Genomic DNA, 17,940 nt, shown 5'->3' with positions numbered 1-17,940 from the left:
TCCCCAAAATTTTCCAGCTACCCAGAGGAAGCAATGGTAAGGGATCTTCCATCTTCCAGCCTGCCCTCCTTCCCCTCTCTTGTTCCAAGAACTTCTTTCCCATTGCTATTTTAATACAGAGAATTCTGTATTGTTTTCTGTACAATTTTTGTAGGATTGTTTTCTCCAATCCTATAGACAATCATATTTTTGTACATAACAGAATTCCATTCCAATAAAACAATGAAGCCAGTCAGATATTTTATTTTTTAAAAAAGCATTCTTCCTGTGAATGTTTCTACTGAATCCTAGATACAAATGTTCAAGGATATGGGGCAATTGCAGTTAAATATGAATAGAAAAGTTCAAAATGTATTTTTGTAAGGCTGTTCAAATTGGTAATAGAGACAAAGCTCTGTTAGATGAGCTAACTCTCCCCTCTAAAGTGGCTAATTATAGGGAAAACAACCAAGAGTTTTTGCCTTCCTTCTAATAGTAGTGGCCTAGAATAAGTTGAACATAGCTCCCACCCTCCTCTGAAATTCAGGGAGATGTATCCTGCCCAGGTTTATACTAAACACACATTATTTTCAGGTCATAAGAAACAGTCTCACTTGCTTGTAAGTTCACTGGCTCAGGTAAGCAGACCATCTTTTTGCTGCAAAAGAAGAGCAACAAGAAAGTAGAGCTCAGGGCAGGGTCCTGATTGGTCAGGAGAGAGGGCTAGCAGTCACGTGCTCTTGTGTTTCCATGATGTCAGGTGCAAGAAGTCTACAATCGTCTATTATAGGCATCTACTACTCCTGTCCTCCTCTTGCCAGGGCTGGTAAGACTAGTGTAAAACCCTGCTAGAGGCACAGGAGGATCCATGCCTGTGAATGTAACCAGTGGAGGCTGTGCACTGAGAAGTCTTGTTCCAATAAAATCATACGTAGAAACTAAGTAAGACATACATAAAGCAGATTTTATATTTCTATATAAAATTATCCAGTTATAGATCAGAAAAAATGAAATATCTTATACTGAAGTGGGAATGGGAAATTGAAAGTGGTAATGGTTGTACAACAGTATGGATGTGCTTAGTGCTACTGAATTGTACACTTAAAAATGATTACAGTGATTTTTTAAAGAGTTGAAAAGATTAAGTACCGAAGAATCCGGAGAGTACTGGGTTGTGGAAAGAGTGGTGAAGGTGCGTGCCGTATCTCTCTGTTCCTCACCCACACCCCAGCCATTCCTCATCCTCTTTGGCTTTCTAACACCTCCAAACCAAGATGGCCCCACTGGAAATTCAAGAAAACCCTGGGTCTTCGTCATCTCTCCATTGAAGAACTTAACTGCTGTGATGAGACTGCACCTCAACAAATGTCACATCAAAGGTCAGGATTGGTCCTCATGGGTGTGTCACGGTAGCGTAGAGTGGTGTGGGGTGGGTAGACTTACTTGTCATTGACGGGCAAAGGAGCAGTGCAGAACTTCCCAACAATGGTAGTCCGGTCTTTTCTCCAAACTCGGTGGGAAGAGTGAAACTTGAGTTTCACTTGGTTTATCTGGCACTGAGGGTTGGCATGAGCTATGACTCCTTTCCCCTGGAGTTCCTGTCTAGGTCTGCAAGGGAGAGGTAAATTAAATTACCCAAGAGCATTTGGCCTTTGCCTCCCCTTGGCTCCTATGGGGCTCTGCAGGTAGTGTTGGTTAGCTCTCACACACAAGAGAACTCCTTGAAGGTGTGGACCACAATCTTTTATATCACACTCACCAGCCCCTCTGCGTGTATACTCACAGCTTTAAACATGGCTCAGAAAATAGTTGTTGATTTTTTAAAGAAAACAAGTGGACATGGCAGCAAAATGGTAGTTCTTGGATTTTCATATCCGGAAAAATGTCCCTGTTCTTAGATTCCTAACTGGAGAAAATCTTCACTTTCAGATCTACCTACTGGAAGTAGAGCCCTCTTTCAGGGCCTTCAGTTCCATAAATTTTGTGTGGACTTTTGTATTTTATACTGAGTATGAATGTGTGAATGGGAAAAAACAAAACAAAAAAAATGGATCTTGAAACCAGACAGAGCTGCTGTGGTACTATGCAGGTTTTGTGTCTTCCCAACTATGTGGCTTTGGAGTCATACAGCCCTAGGTCTAAACCCCAGCTTTCCCATGCATGAGCCATGAGCTTGACCCACAGGCTTGGTACACCTCTGAAGGCAGCCTAGGTGACCCAGAGTAAAAGCAGAATCCAGGTCTCTCTTGGCTCAAGATGGAAGGAAGAGCATGAAGTCACCCATCCAGAGAGGTGACAAAGAGAAGACTCAGGTGTGGAGCAAGGAGGCCTGCCGGGAAGTCACCAAGGTGGGCAAAGTCCTGGGGAGCAGGGAAGACACTTGCCTCCTGGGCCCTGCCTGGGCCGCTTTGGCCTCCACCTCGGAAGAAGGAACGGGGACTGGAGAAGGAGGAGGAGTGAGGGGGTGGAACTTTCACCTTCACGCATGAGCGTTGGGGTCATCGAAAGTAGAGGGGTTATGGCTCAGCCACATGGTTTCTCTTTCCTTTCTGGCCTTTGCGGAGTGATAAAATGTCTTCTTTGTGTACTCTTTAACCCAAGGTTAGTCAGAGTTTGTTTTTTTCTTTTGAGGAAGATTCTGTATGTCTTCCAGAGCCGTTCCTGTTTTGTTTTTGTTTTTTAAGTTTAGAAGTATTTTAAAATATTTCAGAGGAGGGATCCCTGGGTGGCGCAGCGGTTTGGCGCCTGCCTTTGGCCTAGGGTGTGATCCTGGAGACCCAGGATCGAATCCCACATCGGGCTCCCGGTGCATGGAGCCTGCTTCTCCCTCTGCCTGTGTCTCTGCCTCTCTCTCTCTCTCTCTCTGTGACTATCATAAATAAATAAAAAAAAAAAATTAATTAAAAAAAATTTTTCAGAGGAAAAATAAGATTTTTCTTTTTCAGAAGCTGCATGGATAGAAGGACTTGCAAACTAGCAGGATATGAAGGACGCTGTGAGTGAGTGACCTAAGGACTTGGTTTGGGTAAATTTTCTAATTAGAAGGAAATCCTGGGGTTTCACAAAATTATACAAAGAAGGGAAAGACCACACATAAACCCCCCTCCTTTTTTTCAATTTCTATTCTGCAAGGGGGGCGGGAAGAAAAAATAAAACAAGGAATTGAAGATAGCTGTGTCTTGAGTCTTCTTCAAAAGAGTAATGCAAATTGCTTTTGGGAGAAGGAAGAAACTGTGGATATCCATTCCAGTTACTCAGGGAGTTTTTAAAAGTGTAGTGGTTGAGGCTGTGCCCAGAGTCTCTGCTGTAATTGGCCTGGGATGAGGCTTAGGGAGTCGGTGGTGTTTAGGACTCTGCAGGTGATTCTAATCAGTGACCAGTTGTGTGGTTGTCTTGACCCCTGCCGGTATTGGCTCATCTTTCAAGGTGCAGGAGAGGCAATGAAAGCACCTTGTGGATGTAACACGACCTTAAACTGATCTAATGAAAATCATTCAGCTGTAATCTGCAAGACTCTGGTGGGCACCTGAAGATCCGTGTTGGGACCCTGACTGCCATACCTCTCTCTGTGGTCTGTGTGAGCTGGAGCCCTGACCAGTGCCAGGGTGTCTGGGAGTCCAGAAATGTGCTCCTCTCAGTACCATTAATGTCTAACACTGCAGCCTGAGAAATGTTTCCAAATTCCACTCTGATCTGGTCACTCTCCTCCTTAAAAGTCCCACTGGCCCCCCAAACTGCTCTCAGGATAAAACCCAAAATCCCTAACTGTCCTTCAACACCTGGCACAGTGTGGCTCTGAGTGGCTGCCCCGTACTCCCCTCGCCACCCCCGCCTCCTCTCTGCATTCTCACTAACCCCTGGACTGGGTAACTCCGTCAAATCACTACTGAAACCTCACCTTCTCAGTCTTGGTCAGGCTCTGTCCTACTTGTCCTCACGGCACCTGCCACTGTGGAAAAGCATGCATTTCTATGGTTGTGCTTCATCCGCTCACCTGCAAACTACACTTCTCAGCTTCCCCTGCCAGCAAACTCCAGTGAGAGCTAACCTGCAGGAGGCACACTTAGTGGCGAGACCACTTTGGGCTGTGATTCCAGAGGGGCTATATTTCTTTTTTTTTTTTTTTTTCAGAGGGGCTATATTTCTTGCCTGCTTCCAGCTCCCGCCAAACAGCCACCTCGGTGGATCCTGCTGACACACTACCAACATCACCTGGCCTTGTTCCTCTGACCCCACAGGAGGATTGCCCCCTGTTGCTGATTTCTGCACTGTCCCCCCGCCTCCTTTTGGCTTTTCAGCTCTCTGGACATATTTGTAATTAGTTCCTTGGGTTAAATATCTTCTGTTGGACTCCCAGTTTGGGCTCTGGTTTCTGGACGGGACCCTGCTTGCTGAGACAGTGACTTCTTTGATTAGACCGGCTCCTGCTGGCTTGCGAGTAACTTACCAATTGCTTTGTAAAGAAACATGCACCTCTGCTGCTGTTCCTATCCTCTGCCAGGCTTGAGCCTTCCTATAGTTGAAGTTCTCTATCTTCCCACCTCAAGCCTGGTCCTGCCAGCTGCTAGGCCCAAATGTGACCCCAGAAGGGAAGGAAATGCTCAGCCTGCTTCTAGGGATTAGCACCACATGGCATCAAGCCCTGCTGGCCTCACCTTGTACTCATTTGCTTACTAGCCCCTTTGCCTGTGATTCAGTTCTAATAACTCACCTAGTACTTGCCCCACTTTCCAGGAGTAGGTGCTTCCCAGGCTCTGGTCAGCCCTCCCTGGCCAGTGATGAGGTCTTCCTGCTTGCTGACATTCCTGATGCCCCCTTCCTGGATTCCTGACTCATGTTTCCTATCTAGGTTCTCATGTTCTCACCACCTGTTGAGACACCCCATATCTTCGGCTCACCCGCCTCATCTGCTGTTGTCTAAATAAACTACCCTTGGATCCAGTACTGATCATGAACCTGGGACAGTTGCCCAGCATGTGTCTGTGGGTGCATCTGCAGCAGGTCCTGCCCTCACCTCCACCTCCAGCCCAGCAGGCTTGGGCCACCCATTAGTGATCACACAGTGCCTGTTGTGGGAGATGTGTGTGCGTGTGATGCGGGACACTTACGTACATGGTGATCTTGACCTGGGAGGTAACGTTGCTGCTAAGGAAGGTGACTGAGATGAAGGTATCCTTGTTCCTTGGCTCCTGCAAGTAAAACTCCACCAGGCTGTGATGCACTGGGAAACCGAAGCAGAGCAGATGCCTGGGCCAGAGGTCAGCGGTGCAAACTGCCCACAAAGCCCCAGAGAGCAGCAGTGCAGGAATCTGAGATCTACCTCTTAGTAGCAGGTTACCTGCTGTCCCCCAAATCCTTAGCTTCCAACTGGGGATAATAAAAATAGGTCTGAATGAGAGTTAAATGAGTTAATAGTGGAAATTCCGTAGACAATGCCTGTGGCTAGGAAGCATTCAATGCATGTTAGTTCTTGTTATTACTTATAACACTAAAATGTCCCACTCCTCTCTGCTTGATGACATTGTGTTGGTGTAGTGATTCTGAAAGAAAAGCATGTCTCTTATACTAAATAATTAACTCATAAAATGTAATGATACTCCTCGACTTCCCACCATACACACAGTTTCAGGAAGCCCACTTGTGTGTAGGTGACTATTTTCCTCTCTGTGGCAGCCTGGGTGCCTACATGGCATCTCCACCCTCCCAGGCAGCATGGATCCTGGGGCTTTCAAAGCTCATGTCAGTGACACAGACTAGATGAGGAGCCTGGCTCATGATGATATCCCTGCGACCTGCTGTCTCTCTGGCAAGAGAAGTTAAGAAGTACAGCTTCTCTAACATCCTATCCTTTCCTTATTAAGGGGGTGGCCCATCTGGTGGCATCTTGCTGTATCTTTGGTCTTGGGGCATTTTCACACACTTCTCTGGTGATTGGGACACAGCTGGAGAGGCAGTCCTTTGCCTCTTACCCTACTTGTACTTTTTCATTTGTCATATTTAATAGGCAGATATAGGAAGGACATCGAATGGACTTAGGTAGACTGAGCATTAAGTCAGAAGAGTGCTGTGATCCATCTGGGCTCATGGGGTTGGTAACAAGACTCACTGATGGGTGCTAAGATGCCAAGAACCCACAGGAAGGAAAGAAAGCATGGTATGGTTCCCCTCCACAGAGGAAGACATCCAATGCCATGCCCCTCCTGTCTTTCAGTTGTTTGCTAGGGGGTTCAGATTGTTCTGGTGATGGGTAAGGGCAGAAGGGGAGTGGATAACTGCAATGTGGGAAAAACACTAAATTGCATAAGCTTTACGAATTTAACTCCCTAGGCTGACTTTGATATATTGTACCACTTCTTCCTTTGCTGGCAGGTCTCACCTCATCAAGTAAGTTTCCTAAGGTTCTGCTTCTCCCCTTTCATTATCTGGAAGCCCCAGGAGAGTCAGGTCTACTAATGTTGGGTGGGCATGAACTGGGAGTGGAATCCAATCGGTGCAGGAGTAAGACATGGGAAGCAGCACACAGAGCCCTGGACGGTTAGTCAGGAGACCTGGATCCACGGCCCAGCCTTGCTTCCTTGCTGTGTCCCTCTCCCTAAGTTACTGAACCTCTCTGTGTCCTGGTCCCTTCATATGTAAACAGTAACCTTGACATGACCTCACAGAACATGGCAAGGATTAGTGAAGTAATGGGGAGAACACACTTCATGTGAAACACTAGGGAAAGTAATATTGTCAGAAAAGATTATTATTTGGAGAAGATTGATTCTTTGCCCTGCTGGTACATGCCTGGCAGGAGTCAAGGGTGACCACTGTCCTGCTGAACACTGCTGTAGCCCAGGCAGGCCAAGAGAGCTGGGCAATGGGAACCCAGTGCCATGGTGGCCTGAGAGTGGGTAGGAGCAGGTTGCTACAGGCTGTTGGCACCACCCGAACTCGAGGTAAAGGAGGATCCCAGCTCCAATGCTCAGAACAAAAGGCTCAGCACTGGAAGGCTCAGAGCATGTAGGCAAACAGGTATTATGCTCCTTGGTTCTTTCTGTGCCTCTCTGAGGTTTGTGAACAGACAGGGCCATACTTCTGGGGCACCAAGAGGGAGTCTCACAACAAATATGAAACAGTCACAAAAATTGTGGCTATGTGAACCTGCCTTAGCAGGGAACTGAAAATGCCTCTAACTTCAAGTGTGCCCCAGTCTCCCTACCATGTGTGTTCCTGGCTGTGCAGACAGAGAGGAGCCAGTTCAGGTTGCTGTTAAGCTGTCCAGAGCTGGAAGTAAAACTGGACATCTGGTCCTGGCATCACTGCCTCTGTCACTGGACAAAGCATCCTCCTTCCAGCTGACCTCAGGAGGGGGCAGTGAGGACAGAGGAGTAACCTAGAAATATGGCTGTAAAGAACAGATTCTCTTTCAGAAGCAGAGGCAGAGAAGCCAGTGTGGAAGCAGGTGGTGGCATGAAAGGGTGTAGATTTTGGAGTCACAAGACCTGGAGTTGAATTATACTTTTCCCACCCCACTGTGTAGCCTTGGGCACAAGGCTGAGTGTCTCAGAGCCTCCCCTTCCTCATACCTAACCCAAGAATTGGGCTGTCAAATGAATAGATATATGTGAGAAGCCCACAGTTGACTCTTGAAACCCACTTGTTCGTAGGAGGTAGCCAGGAATTCTCTCTAGCATCATAAACACCCGCATCTAGTCTCCTCCAATTCTCTGATTGACAAAGGGAAAGCAATTATTTCTTAGCAAGTTCCAGTCCCTGTGCTAGCAACTTCCTGTATACTATTTTATTTTATCCTCACGTTGATTCTTTGAAGTAGGTACTGTTATTGTTCCCATTTTCTACATAAGGATGTAGAGGTTCAGAAAACTTAAGTAAGATTCTCCTGATCACATATCTGGTAAGTGCAGAAGCTGAGATTCAACTCCAAGTTTGTGTGACTACAATCTGAGCTTTGGGCTCCATAACACATAGCACTAGGAGTTTGGTACAAGGAAGGAATAGCCACAAAGATCCCTCCACCAGGATACGAGGTGGCTCAGCGGTTGAACATCTGCCTTTGGCTCAGGGCATGGTCCCGGAGTCCCAGGGTCGAGTCATACATTGAGCTCCCCTCAGGGAGCCTGCTTTTCCCTCTGCATATGTCTCTGCCTCTCTCTGTGTGTCCCTCATGAATTTAAAAAAAAAAAATCTTTTTTAAAAAATAAAAGATCTCTCCACCAACCAGACACAAGCAAATCAGAAAATCAGTCGGAATTAGTGTGGCCATACAATTTATCATCTTAACCAGCATACTTGTCCTATACACTCAATAAACAATAAACTAGACAAGATCCCAGGATAACAAATGTCAAAAAGGAAGTACAGTCGATCTACTTAAGATGCAAATAGCACCGGAAAAGATGATGCTCCAACCTGTGATATATTTCATGGGTTCTAAGACACACTCTCCTCTCACATTTCATATCTTTTACTGGCATCTTCGCTTCAGTGAAATGCAGTGGTTAGAAACAACAGTGAAGAACTGGAATATGTATGTGTAGGGGAAGGAGGGCAGAGGGCAAGGTTCAATATTCCTCAGAGATCCTGACCTAAGAGGGCTGCGAGTGGGTGGGGGGAGAGACCCATAAGATGGGCACCAAGGAAGGGGTAAAAAAGTATGCAAGAAGTGGGGAACCAGAAGGTCCTCCCAAATATCAGACTACAGAGTCCCACGCTGGAGAGAAGGAGGGAGGAACTAGGATAAATATATGGAGAGTAAGATGTCCTTAACTCTTCATCTGCAGTTGGACTAGCTCTGAAAGTTCAGGATCTAAGACTAGCTGCTGCCCACCCTCCCACCCCTTCTATAGCATCTTTGCCCCAATCTTTCACCTCCCACCTTGGCTTCCATGCTGTGCTAGACACAGGCCAAATCAAAACCCTGGACTCTGCAGGACAGCACACTAGCAGAGCTGAGCTACACATGTTTCCCCCAACTCACCACAATATGGAGCCCTGGAAGTGGTCAGGAGGTAGACTTTCACTTCCTTGGGAAGCGGCTCTATCTTGATACCACTTTGTTCCATCAGCCCTGGAAGTAGAGAGGCAAAGACAAAGACAGCAGAGTCCTGAGAAGGCCATTTCAGTGTCCCTTGGCACCCACCCATGTATTGATTAATTCATGTACCCGATCATTCTATAAACAACTACGCTGTATGCTCATTACATGCCATGCCCAGTCCAGCCAAGGATAAACATACAAGTAAACAGGACACACATTCTTCAGATCATTGGGCCCATTCCAGGAGGTATTTATCAGAAATTTGAAATTATGTCTCCAATTTGCAAAATAATCTATAAGACAGTTGTTTTAATGGCTTTTTATATCCTTTGCAGACAAAGCACAGGGAAGCATTTGACCTGAAGAATAGTGGTTAACAAGTTAGGGAAAGGCATTCCAAGCAGAGAATATGGTTTGGACAAAGGCACACAGGGTGAGGAAACACGAAATATTCTTGGAAGTACAAGTAGTTAGCATCCTGGTGTTCAGTGCCAGGCAAAGTGTAGTGAGAGGTGACGCTGGCGGATAGTGTGAGGTGGCTGTTTATAGCAGCAGGACCATCACATTGGGGGAAACTGTGGCATATGCCCCCTGAGTAGGAAGTAATGTTGATTTGCTTTATTGTGGGAAACTACATCTACTTTAACATTTTCTCAAGCTGATATCCATTTCATTCATATAAGGAATGACAGGTTGCTGCAGTTCTGAGTGGCAACCAGGGATGGGGAGTGAGAATGGGAGAGAGGAAGGAACCATTTATATTTCCCAGAGTTCTTCCTGAAATCCATCTTGGAGAACCCTAGGATATTCTTAGCAATGACCAGCACAGGGTGAGTTGAGGCCAGATCCCTTAGCCTTTCCCAAGCCCTTCTCCCAGACTATCCTGGATCATCCAGAAATGTGCCCAAGCCAACCAGCAAGGAGGCAGCCCTCTAGTTGGTGCATGGTTGCCACAGCCTCACACCTCTAAAGAGGGTCATGTACACCATTCTTGGGGATTCCTCACAAAGCCTTGGTTTACAGTCTATCAGGACTTGGAGAATGGCTGGCCTAGCTAGAAAGACCTATGGCAAGCATCTGGTCTTGGAGTGAGGGCAGCGGCTCTGGGCTATTCCAATGTTTCCAACAGGTCCTGAGTCTGGGCTTGCAGATGAGGGGCTGTGTGTGAAGAGTGTGTGCAGAGCAAGTATGGCATCAGGCAGCAGTATAGAGGGTGAGGGGAGGGACACAGAAGGCCATATGCCATCTTCCAGATGGAAATAGGCTGAACATCGATCAGTGAATTTCCTTATCCAGTTGGATAGACTTCTTGACCATAGGAAATCAGGACTTACAGAGGTGACAACTAGCAAGACTTGAACTTGCCCCAAATTGCCAAAGGGGTGGCATTTACCAATTCTTGGACAGGAAAGCAGAAAAGGGTTAAAACAATCCAGACATTGTCCAGCAAGAAAGGCCTTGTAGGTGGCACAGGGAAAGGCCATCAGTGGACAGGAATTCTCCAGGGCACTGATGTAGAGGTATACAGCCCTCATGTGATCACAGATCAGGTAACTGTAGCCTGAACAGGGGAAAAATATAACCATGGTTTTAGTTTAAGACAAATGAAAACCCCTCCATGCTACTTATTGTAATTCTATTGAATTTTATATTCCAGCAGGCTATAAATTTTAAATTCCAGCAGGAAGTCTCCTGAACCACGTTTTAAAATGTTAATGGAAATGGTTACTACATTCTCCCTCTTCTTTTTAATTTTCCTGAGATACCTAAGCTTAATCTATCAAAAAAATTACTTAAATTGAGACCCATCTTTCATAATCATGCAAACGCTCTTTTGGAAAATGGGAGCTTACGGGGATTTGGTGATCTTGACCAACTTCTCACAATGAATATCTGCCTGCACATTTTAGCTTCTTCATAGTCACCTACACAATCAAACTTTTTACAACCTCATGATACTCAGCCTAGCAATGAGATGATCAAGGGAGTCAGCCGCAGTTCATGGTAAATCTGAAAGTCAATGTGCTTCCGAGTTTACCTGGCCAAATGACTGATACACTGAATGTGCCAAATGTCCCAATTTAATAAAAAACCTTGTTTACTGTATAAAAATTTGAAGTAACTCACACTGGATGAATTGCTGGGCTAAGAGGTCTATGGTGAGCTACCGTTTTAGGGTTCTGGGGTCTTCACATTCTCCCTTCATCTTGGGACCACCACTCCCTATTCTGGGACCAGCAACCAAATCTGAGCCTGTGTTAACTTGCCTTCCCCTATGGTTGGGACACTCTTTATGGGCAAGCTCCTTCCAGCTGCAACAGGGAGCTGGGGAACACAAACTAAACCCTTCTTACAATTGTGTTATGAGGAAAAATGAAAAGGGCCAACTAAAATGCCACATAAATATATCCAAAGGTCATAAAACCAAACTATCCCATCTGAGAAAAAATGCTAGGAAATCTATAAATTATAAAAATAAACATGTTTTTGAAAATCACTAAGTTTGGTAAATCAGATTAGGGGTTATTCAATAACATTGTTAAAAGAATCCTTAAAATGTTAAAAAATGTGGTAAAGCAGGAAAAGACTAAAAACGTAGTAAACAAATCAGGATAAAATTCTCATAAGAAATGCTGATAGGACAGCTCCGGTGGCTCAGCGGTTTAGCGCTGCCTTCAGCCCAGGGCGTGATCCTGGAGACTGGAGATCGAGTCCTACGTCGGGCTCCCTGCATGGAGCCTGCTTCTCCCTCCACCTGTGTCTCTGCCTCTCTCTCTCTCTCTCTCTCTGTCTCTCATGAATAAATAAATAAAATCTAAGAAAAAAAGAAGAAATGCTGATAGGTTGCCTATATTCATAAGAAGACTATAAAAAGACTAAACAACCCTTGATCCTTAGCTTTTGACAAATTTAATGTTATTTAAGATAATGTTAAGAAGAATGTATTCAAAAAGAGCATTCCACCGGCACCCGGGTGGCTCAGTGGTTGAGCGTCTGACTTGGGCTCAGGGCATGATCCTGGGGTCTAGAGATTGAGTCCCGCATCAGGCTCCCCACAGGGAGCCTGCTTCTCCCTTTACCTATGTCTCTGCCTCTCTCTCTGTGTCTCTCATGAATAAATAAATAAGATCTTAAAAAACAAAAGAGCATTCCAGAAGAATATAATTGACCCTTGAACAACAGGGGTGTTGGGGCACCCCACCTCCCATGCAGTTGAGAATTCATGTATAACTTTTCATTCTCCCGAAACTTAATTATTAATAGCCTACTGTTGACTTGAAGCCTTACTGATAACATAAACAGTTGATTAACACATATCTTGCATGTTATATATATTATACACCATATTCTTACAGTAAAGTAAGCTGGAGAAAAGAAAATGTTAAAAACCATAAGGAAGAGAAAATACATTTATAGTACTATATTGTGTTTATAAAAAAAATCCATGTACAAGTGGACCTGTGCAGTTCACACTCATGTTGGTCAAGGATCAATAGTGTATTTAGAAAAGAAGAAATGTATATTCATTGAATGTACTCAAGACGATTATCTTGAAAACAATTTTGGAGAACTGTCAAATTTAATAAGTTTGGGGAATTGATCCTTCAGGTAGCCACCTTTGGGTGTATCATTCTACTCCTGTCACAACTATGCTCTGCAGGAGATGTAGCTAGTGTGGACCATACCACAAAGTGGGGCCCAGGAAGAACAGAATATTGGCTGGAGTGATGATATACACTGTAGGACCTAAGAAGTGGGGAGACCAGCAAAAGTATGGTGCAAGCTTTCAATTTCAGGCACTCTTCCCCCAGAATTCCCCTGGTTCCTATAGACATCCATTCAATAAGTGCTGCGAGAGGTCTTACGGGGCATAGTAAAGGACACTAGAAGGAAGACCTCCTGCGGCCCACACTGGCTGACTCAACATGAAAACTGTTGGTGAATTCCAGCCTCTGGGGCAGCCAAATACCAACCCTTTCTGGCTTTCTGACCTGCGTGAATGAAGGTGGGACAGCCAGGTTGGTCTTGGCCTCCATTGACAAAGTAGTCCACATGTCCAACAGGAATCCGGATACCCAAATCTGAAAGAAGGCAAAACCCCATTATTTCTTATTGCAGGGGCATGTTTTCTAGGCCCCAACGCAGGGTCCCCTGGCAGCAAAGCCTGAACTCTAACTTTGGGAGCCACCCTCCCACACTCTGTGCCCACCTCACCCTTAAGTGCTGTGACACTGCAGAACACGCCCTCAGTTTTCTACAGGCGTTTATCTACACTGAAAGGAAGCCAAGAAGAATAACGCCATGAGAAGATATTCATATTTGTCTAACAAAATCAGGAAAAATATCCCTTAATATAAGTTCTTACAGATCACTAAATGTCATAAGCTGGGTAAACTTCCTTGTCAAGCAAGTGTTTATTTTATTTTGAGCAATAGTTTATATATATATATTTGGAGCCACATTTCCACAGTGTCCCTCATATTTTTGTGCTGTCTTGACTGAGCAAAAATATGACCTGGTTAGTTTGAGAGACTATCGCCCTCATCGCATCACGTGACCATATCTGACCCCTCAGACTGGGTCAGAGGCAGCTAGTTACCAAAGACCCCAACTTTCCCCTTCATAACATCTTTCCCCTTCTCACATCCATCACTACTGCAAGTGATTGGTCGTATGTTATTTGTTTAATGGCATCTATCCAAGAGTTAGGCAAAGACCTAGAAGTCATCCTTGCTTCATTCCTTTCCCTCACTCCCTACACTTAGCCCATCACCTGTCTGGTCAGCTCTACCTCCAAAATATACTTTGAATCTTTCTACTTCTCTCCGTCTCTCCTGCGCCCACCTCTGTGCAAGCCACCACCACCTCTCGCCCACACCACTACTGCAAACAACCTCTAATGAGCCTCCAACCTCCCTTAGTGTCCCCTGGAGCTGACTCTCTGCACAGCAGCCACAGTAATCTTTACAGGAACTCCTAATGCCCCTCTGTTCTTGCCGTCAGCTCCTCACCTTGGCCAGCCTGGCCCGGTTCCAGCCTCACTCCCTGTCCTGTAGCCACGTGGTTGGCTTTCCTGTCCCCACCGGCATCTTGTTCTCTCCACCTCGAATGTTCTCCTAGCGCTTCCCAGGGCTGGCTCATTCTGACCCGCATAATATCACCTCAGATATCACCTCCTTGAGCAGACTTTGCTCAATAACCTTACCTAAAGAGGTCCCCACCCCCACTCTCTGCCCCACATCCTCCATCATCATGCTCACAGGGTGTAATTACATCTGCTTCCTCGTCCATAAGCTCTGCAATTTACAGCAGGGACATTACCTGTCTTTTTCTCTGCTGTAGCCCCAATACCAGCACCATGCCTGTCACATGTGTGTGCCTAATATTTATTGAAGGGAGTAATGAATGAATGCCTGCTCAATGAAGCCTATATTTCCACGTGGGCAGGGACCTTCTTCAATGCCGTGTGCATTGCAGTATTCTCCGGGCTGACTGCATAGCTCAGTAAAAATTAGACAAATGGAATACTTTTTTCCCCTCTGGTCACACTAGGAGGAACTCTGAAGGGGACTGCGAGGCCTAGCTCTGGTAAATGGGGACCTAGTAAGTCCCCTATTCAGCAAATTTAGAAACAGAAGAGGTTAACCTTGATAATTAACATGGTTCACCCAACAGCTAGGTGGAGGCCTGTGGGCTTTGCTTTCCTGTCTGTGAGATGATGAAAGTGGGAAAGAGGGTTGAATAATGTGACTGCTTGGGTTTCTTCCAGAATTATAAATCTGAGTGTTGGGTGCTAAAAGAAGGCTTCTGATCAAAAAGAATGAGACATAGACACCTGTCACTTGAACTGCACACTCTTCTGGTGGGGGATAGGCATTATTTCTTCTTGTACCCACCATGCCGAGCACAAGGCCTGGCTGACTCCTGAGCATTTCATAAAGAGTAGAAATGAGGAGGAATGCCCATCCTCTTTCCTAACTGGTCAGAATAGCTTAATTTGGCCATAATAGATTTAGGGTTGGGGGTCTTTCCGATGCCTGTCATTGTTGGAGAGGAGGTTTCTCATTCTTCACTGCACTGAAGGGCTGGGATCCTCCCTGGGGAGGAGGGAAATCCTGACAGGCCTGAGGATCTGCCCTAGAAGTGGAATGTCCCAGTCCCATGGGGCCGGCCACATTCACCCTGAAAAAGCAGTGTGACTTTCCCATATACCAGCCCGGCAGCAATGCCCTCCCCCCACAGCCTCATCACAAGGTTTAGTAGTAATCAGAGATCAAGATGACACTGATAAGCTCCTCATTGCAACAGAAGCTCAGGAGGGAGGGAAGCTGCCCAGGGTGACACAGATAGATGCCAGCCTCCTAGTCCCTGCCGTGCTCAGTCCTCCCACCCCAGGAAGGTCAGCTTCTCCTCACTGTCAGTGTCTGTGTGGATGGCCTCCACGAAGAGGGCGTCTCCAGGGTCCAGGCGTTCCTCCAGGCTGGCTCTGGTGTACTCTGGTCCAGCAGGATCCAGGCCTGCTGGGACAGATTGATGTCAGGGGCCCTGTTCCTCTCAGCTACAGGAACCCTCATGGATCCACCGCATATCTCTCAAGGCAGCCCTTCCTGGTCAGCTCTTAGAGTCCCCCAGCAAGGACCCAAGGACAAGAGGAAACTGTATTCAGGACCCAAGGGCAAGAAGACCATCGTACCCAGGAAACCCCACGCTGTTCTCTCTGATTCTCAATGACCCAGCTTCCCTGGCTCTGGAATAAGCTTGATAACATCAACCATTTGGTAAGGGCTAATGTAAGTAATTTTAATCCACATGTACTCATCACAACTGCTATAATTTTTTGAGCAGTTACTATGTGTCAGGTCTTGTGCTAGTCTTCATAACAACACAGGGAGACCCTGAGACAAGGATTTCAAGCACAAGTAGCTTATTTGGGAGTTGATCACAGGAAGTATAGTGAGGGAGTAGAAAAATGAGTCAGAGTATAAAAAAAATTAACGGATGGATTATCACTTTGAGTGACTTGGTCTCATCCCACTGGGACCCTTCTGAGAGGCTCTGTAGTACATGACTCAGAATTGTCCCACTGAAGGGTCAGAAGGTAAGGGTATTTACCACACAACTCTAGTCCTTTATTGGTTGAGGGTAGCTTCTGAAGCATAAAGTCCCTAGTGCTTTTGCAAGTATTTAGCATAATTGTCTAAAGGTGATTTCCATAGTGGGCCAAGGAGAAATGAGCTATTACAACTCATTTTACAGAGGTAATAACTGAGGCATTAGAGTAATATTAGGTAATATTAGGTAATAACTGACATTAGAGATCATAGGGCCTCAGATTTTAGCAGAAGTAGATAATCATAAGAACAAAGATCCCCTCTGCTTGCCTCAACAGAGGCATTTCCTGGGCATTCTCTCTCTATCTCCAAACTTGGGAGAATGGGCAAGAATGTTACCTGTGATCCGGCCTAACTGGCCTTTGTAGAAATGTCCCACCATGCCCCCAACGTGGGCCCCCAGGCTAACACCAATGATGTGGATCGAAGACTCCGGCACACCCAGCACCTAGAATGGGGCATTTACAGTGAATTGCATTTGGGCCACAGCAGACTTCTGGACCCACAGGATCACACTTTTCCCTGAAGCTTCAGAGTCAAAGGGCTCTGGGCATGACATATGCCTCACATATGCTTTGGGGTAAAAAGTCAGAATTCATTCCATTCATCACTTGCCCTCTTCCTAGATACCCCACCTTGAGGACTGCCTCACTTTCTCTTTGGTGCCCAAAGTGTGTGAGCAATGACCATGGCCACTCCCTCTTGAGAGACTCCCTATCCGACATGAGTGGCACATTTTACAGAGGAGAAGCAGGAGGCTCAGATAGGGTCAACAGCTTGCGCAAAGTCGACACTGTAAGTGGTAAAGTTGAGCTTGGAAGGGAAGACCCACAAGCTACTGGTGGCTCTGCTACCACCCTGAAGCTCCCCTTCATGTGTTGACTCTTTCTTTGGGTCCCCTTTCTCCTCCCAGTCAAAACTCACACCAAGCTCTTTAACACCTACCAGGAGTTTACTGAGGAAACGGGAGATCTCAAGTCCCAGCTTAACGACATTTTCCACGGCTGAGAAGTAGACACCCGTAGAGCCATATACCCAGTCCACAGCAATCACATTAGCATTTGCTGCCCGGAGAAGGGTGCCAATGAATGTATCAATCCAGGAAGGCTTTGTACCTAAGGCCCTAGACAGGGCCAAGAAAGGATAGGAAAATTATCTCCCAGGCCAATGTCCATTGTCATGGAAATTACAATGCCACTCTCTATTAACAGAACAAACCCAGGGAGAAAAAAGGTGGAAACAAATAAGAGGAGTATATGGGCAATAAATCATATACCACTTTGAGCATAGGAAGAGTGCAATCCCAAAGTCACCAGGGCTTCTGCCTACGTATATGGAACCTTTGCGTAAATTGTTAAAGGGTACCTTTTGTTCCAGGTAGATGCAGCCTCATGTCAGGGCTCAGAACTTAGGTTGGATTTCAACCCCAAACAACCCTCAGTCAGGCATGTTTATGCAATGTCTACTACACAAAACCATTTGCACTGACACTGCTTGTGTTAATCATAGGGAAAAATAGGTAACTTTGTACCTTAGAGTTATGCTTTGCAATCTTAATTCTCATTCTATAATATAAGCACTCTCCTTGAGGGATGTTTTTATTTACTTGTCCATTCGGTCATCCTTTCATTAATTCAATGAGCCAGGCAGTATGCTATGTGCTTTGTGAGAAATAAAGAAAAACGAGATACATTTTCTATTCTTCTGGAACTTACAGTGTAATAGGGCTTTTCTAGGAAAAGGAGAGTGATAGAAAAAATTTCATAAAACTTTCCCAAGAGATTGAAATCGGGAGAAGTTTTCTCAATG

The 17,940-nt window shown here is 45.7% G+C and overlaps 1 protein-coding gene across 3 annotated transcripts in view; it reads right to left on the bottom strand.

Moving 5' to 3' along the window:
• Positions 1-223: 223 nt before the first annotated feature.
• Positions 224-17,940, bottom strand: part of PLA1A (phospholipase A1 member A) — a 40,371-nt gene continuing 22,654 nt past the window's right edge. For 2 of the 3 annotated variants that reach the window (XM_038582932.1, XM_038582934.1), the window contains 9 exons: positions 17,077-17,254; positions 16,471-16,579; positions 15,436-15,537; positions 13,012-13,101; positions 10,413-10,580; positions 8,960-9,049; positions 5,092-5,251; positions 1,423-1,587; positions 224-637 (listed from right to left, as the gene is read on the bottom strand). In XM_038582932.1, the coding sequence (XP_038438860.1) occupies positions 553-637; positions 1,423-1,587; positions 5,092-5,251; positions 8,960-9,049; positions 10,413-10,580; positions 13,012-13,101; positions 15,436-15,537; positions 16,471-16,579; positions 17,077-17,254 (1,147 nt within the window). In that variant the 3' untranslated portion in view covers positions 224-552. The remainder of the gene's footprint in view (positions 638-1,422; positions 1,588-5,091; positions 5,252-8,959; positions 9,050-10,412; positions 10,581-13,011; positions 13,102-15,435; positions 15,538-16,470; positions 16,580-17,076; positions 17,255-17,940) is intronic. The other variant, XM_038582935.1, reaches the window with a different exon arrangement.

Source organism: Canis lupus, chromosome 33 (genome assembly GCF_011100685.1).
Source record: "Canis lupus familiaris isolate Mischka breed German Shepherd chromosome 33, alternate assembly UU_Cfam_GSD_1.0, whole genome shotgun sequence".
Taxonomy (NCBI): Eukaryota; Metazoa; Chordata; class Mammalia; order Carnivora; family Canidae; genus Canis; species Canis lupus.
Note: the sequence above shows the minus strand (reverse complement) of the source record. Positions and strands in the feature narration are given on the sequence as shown.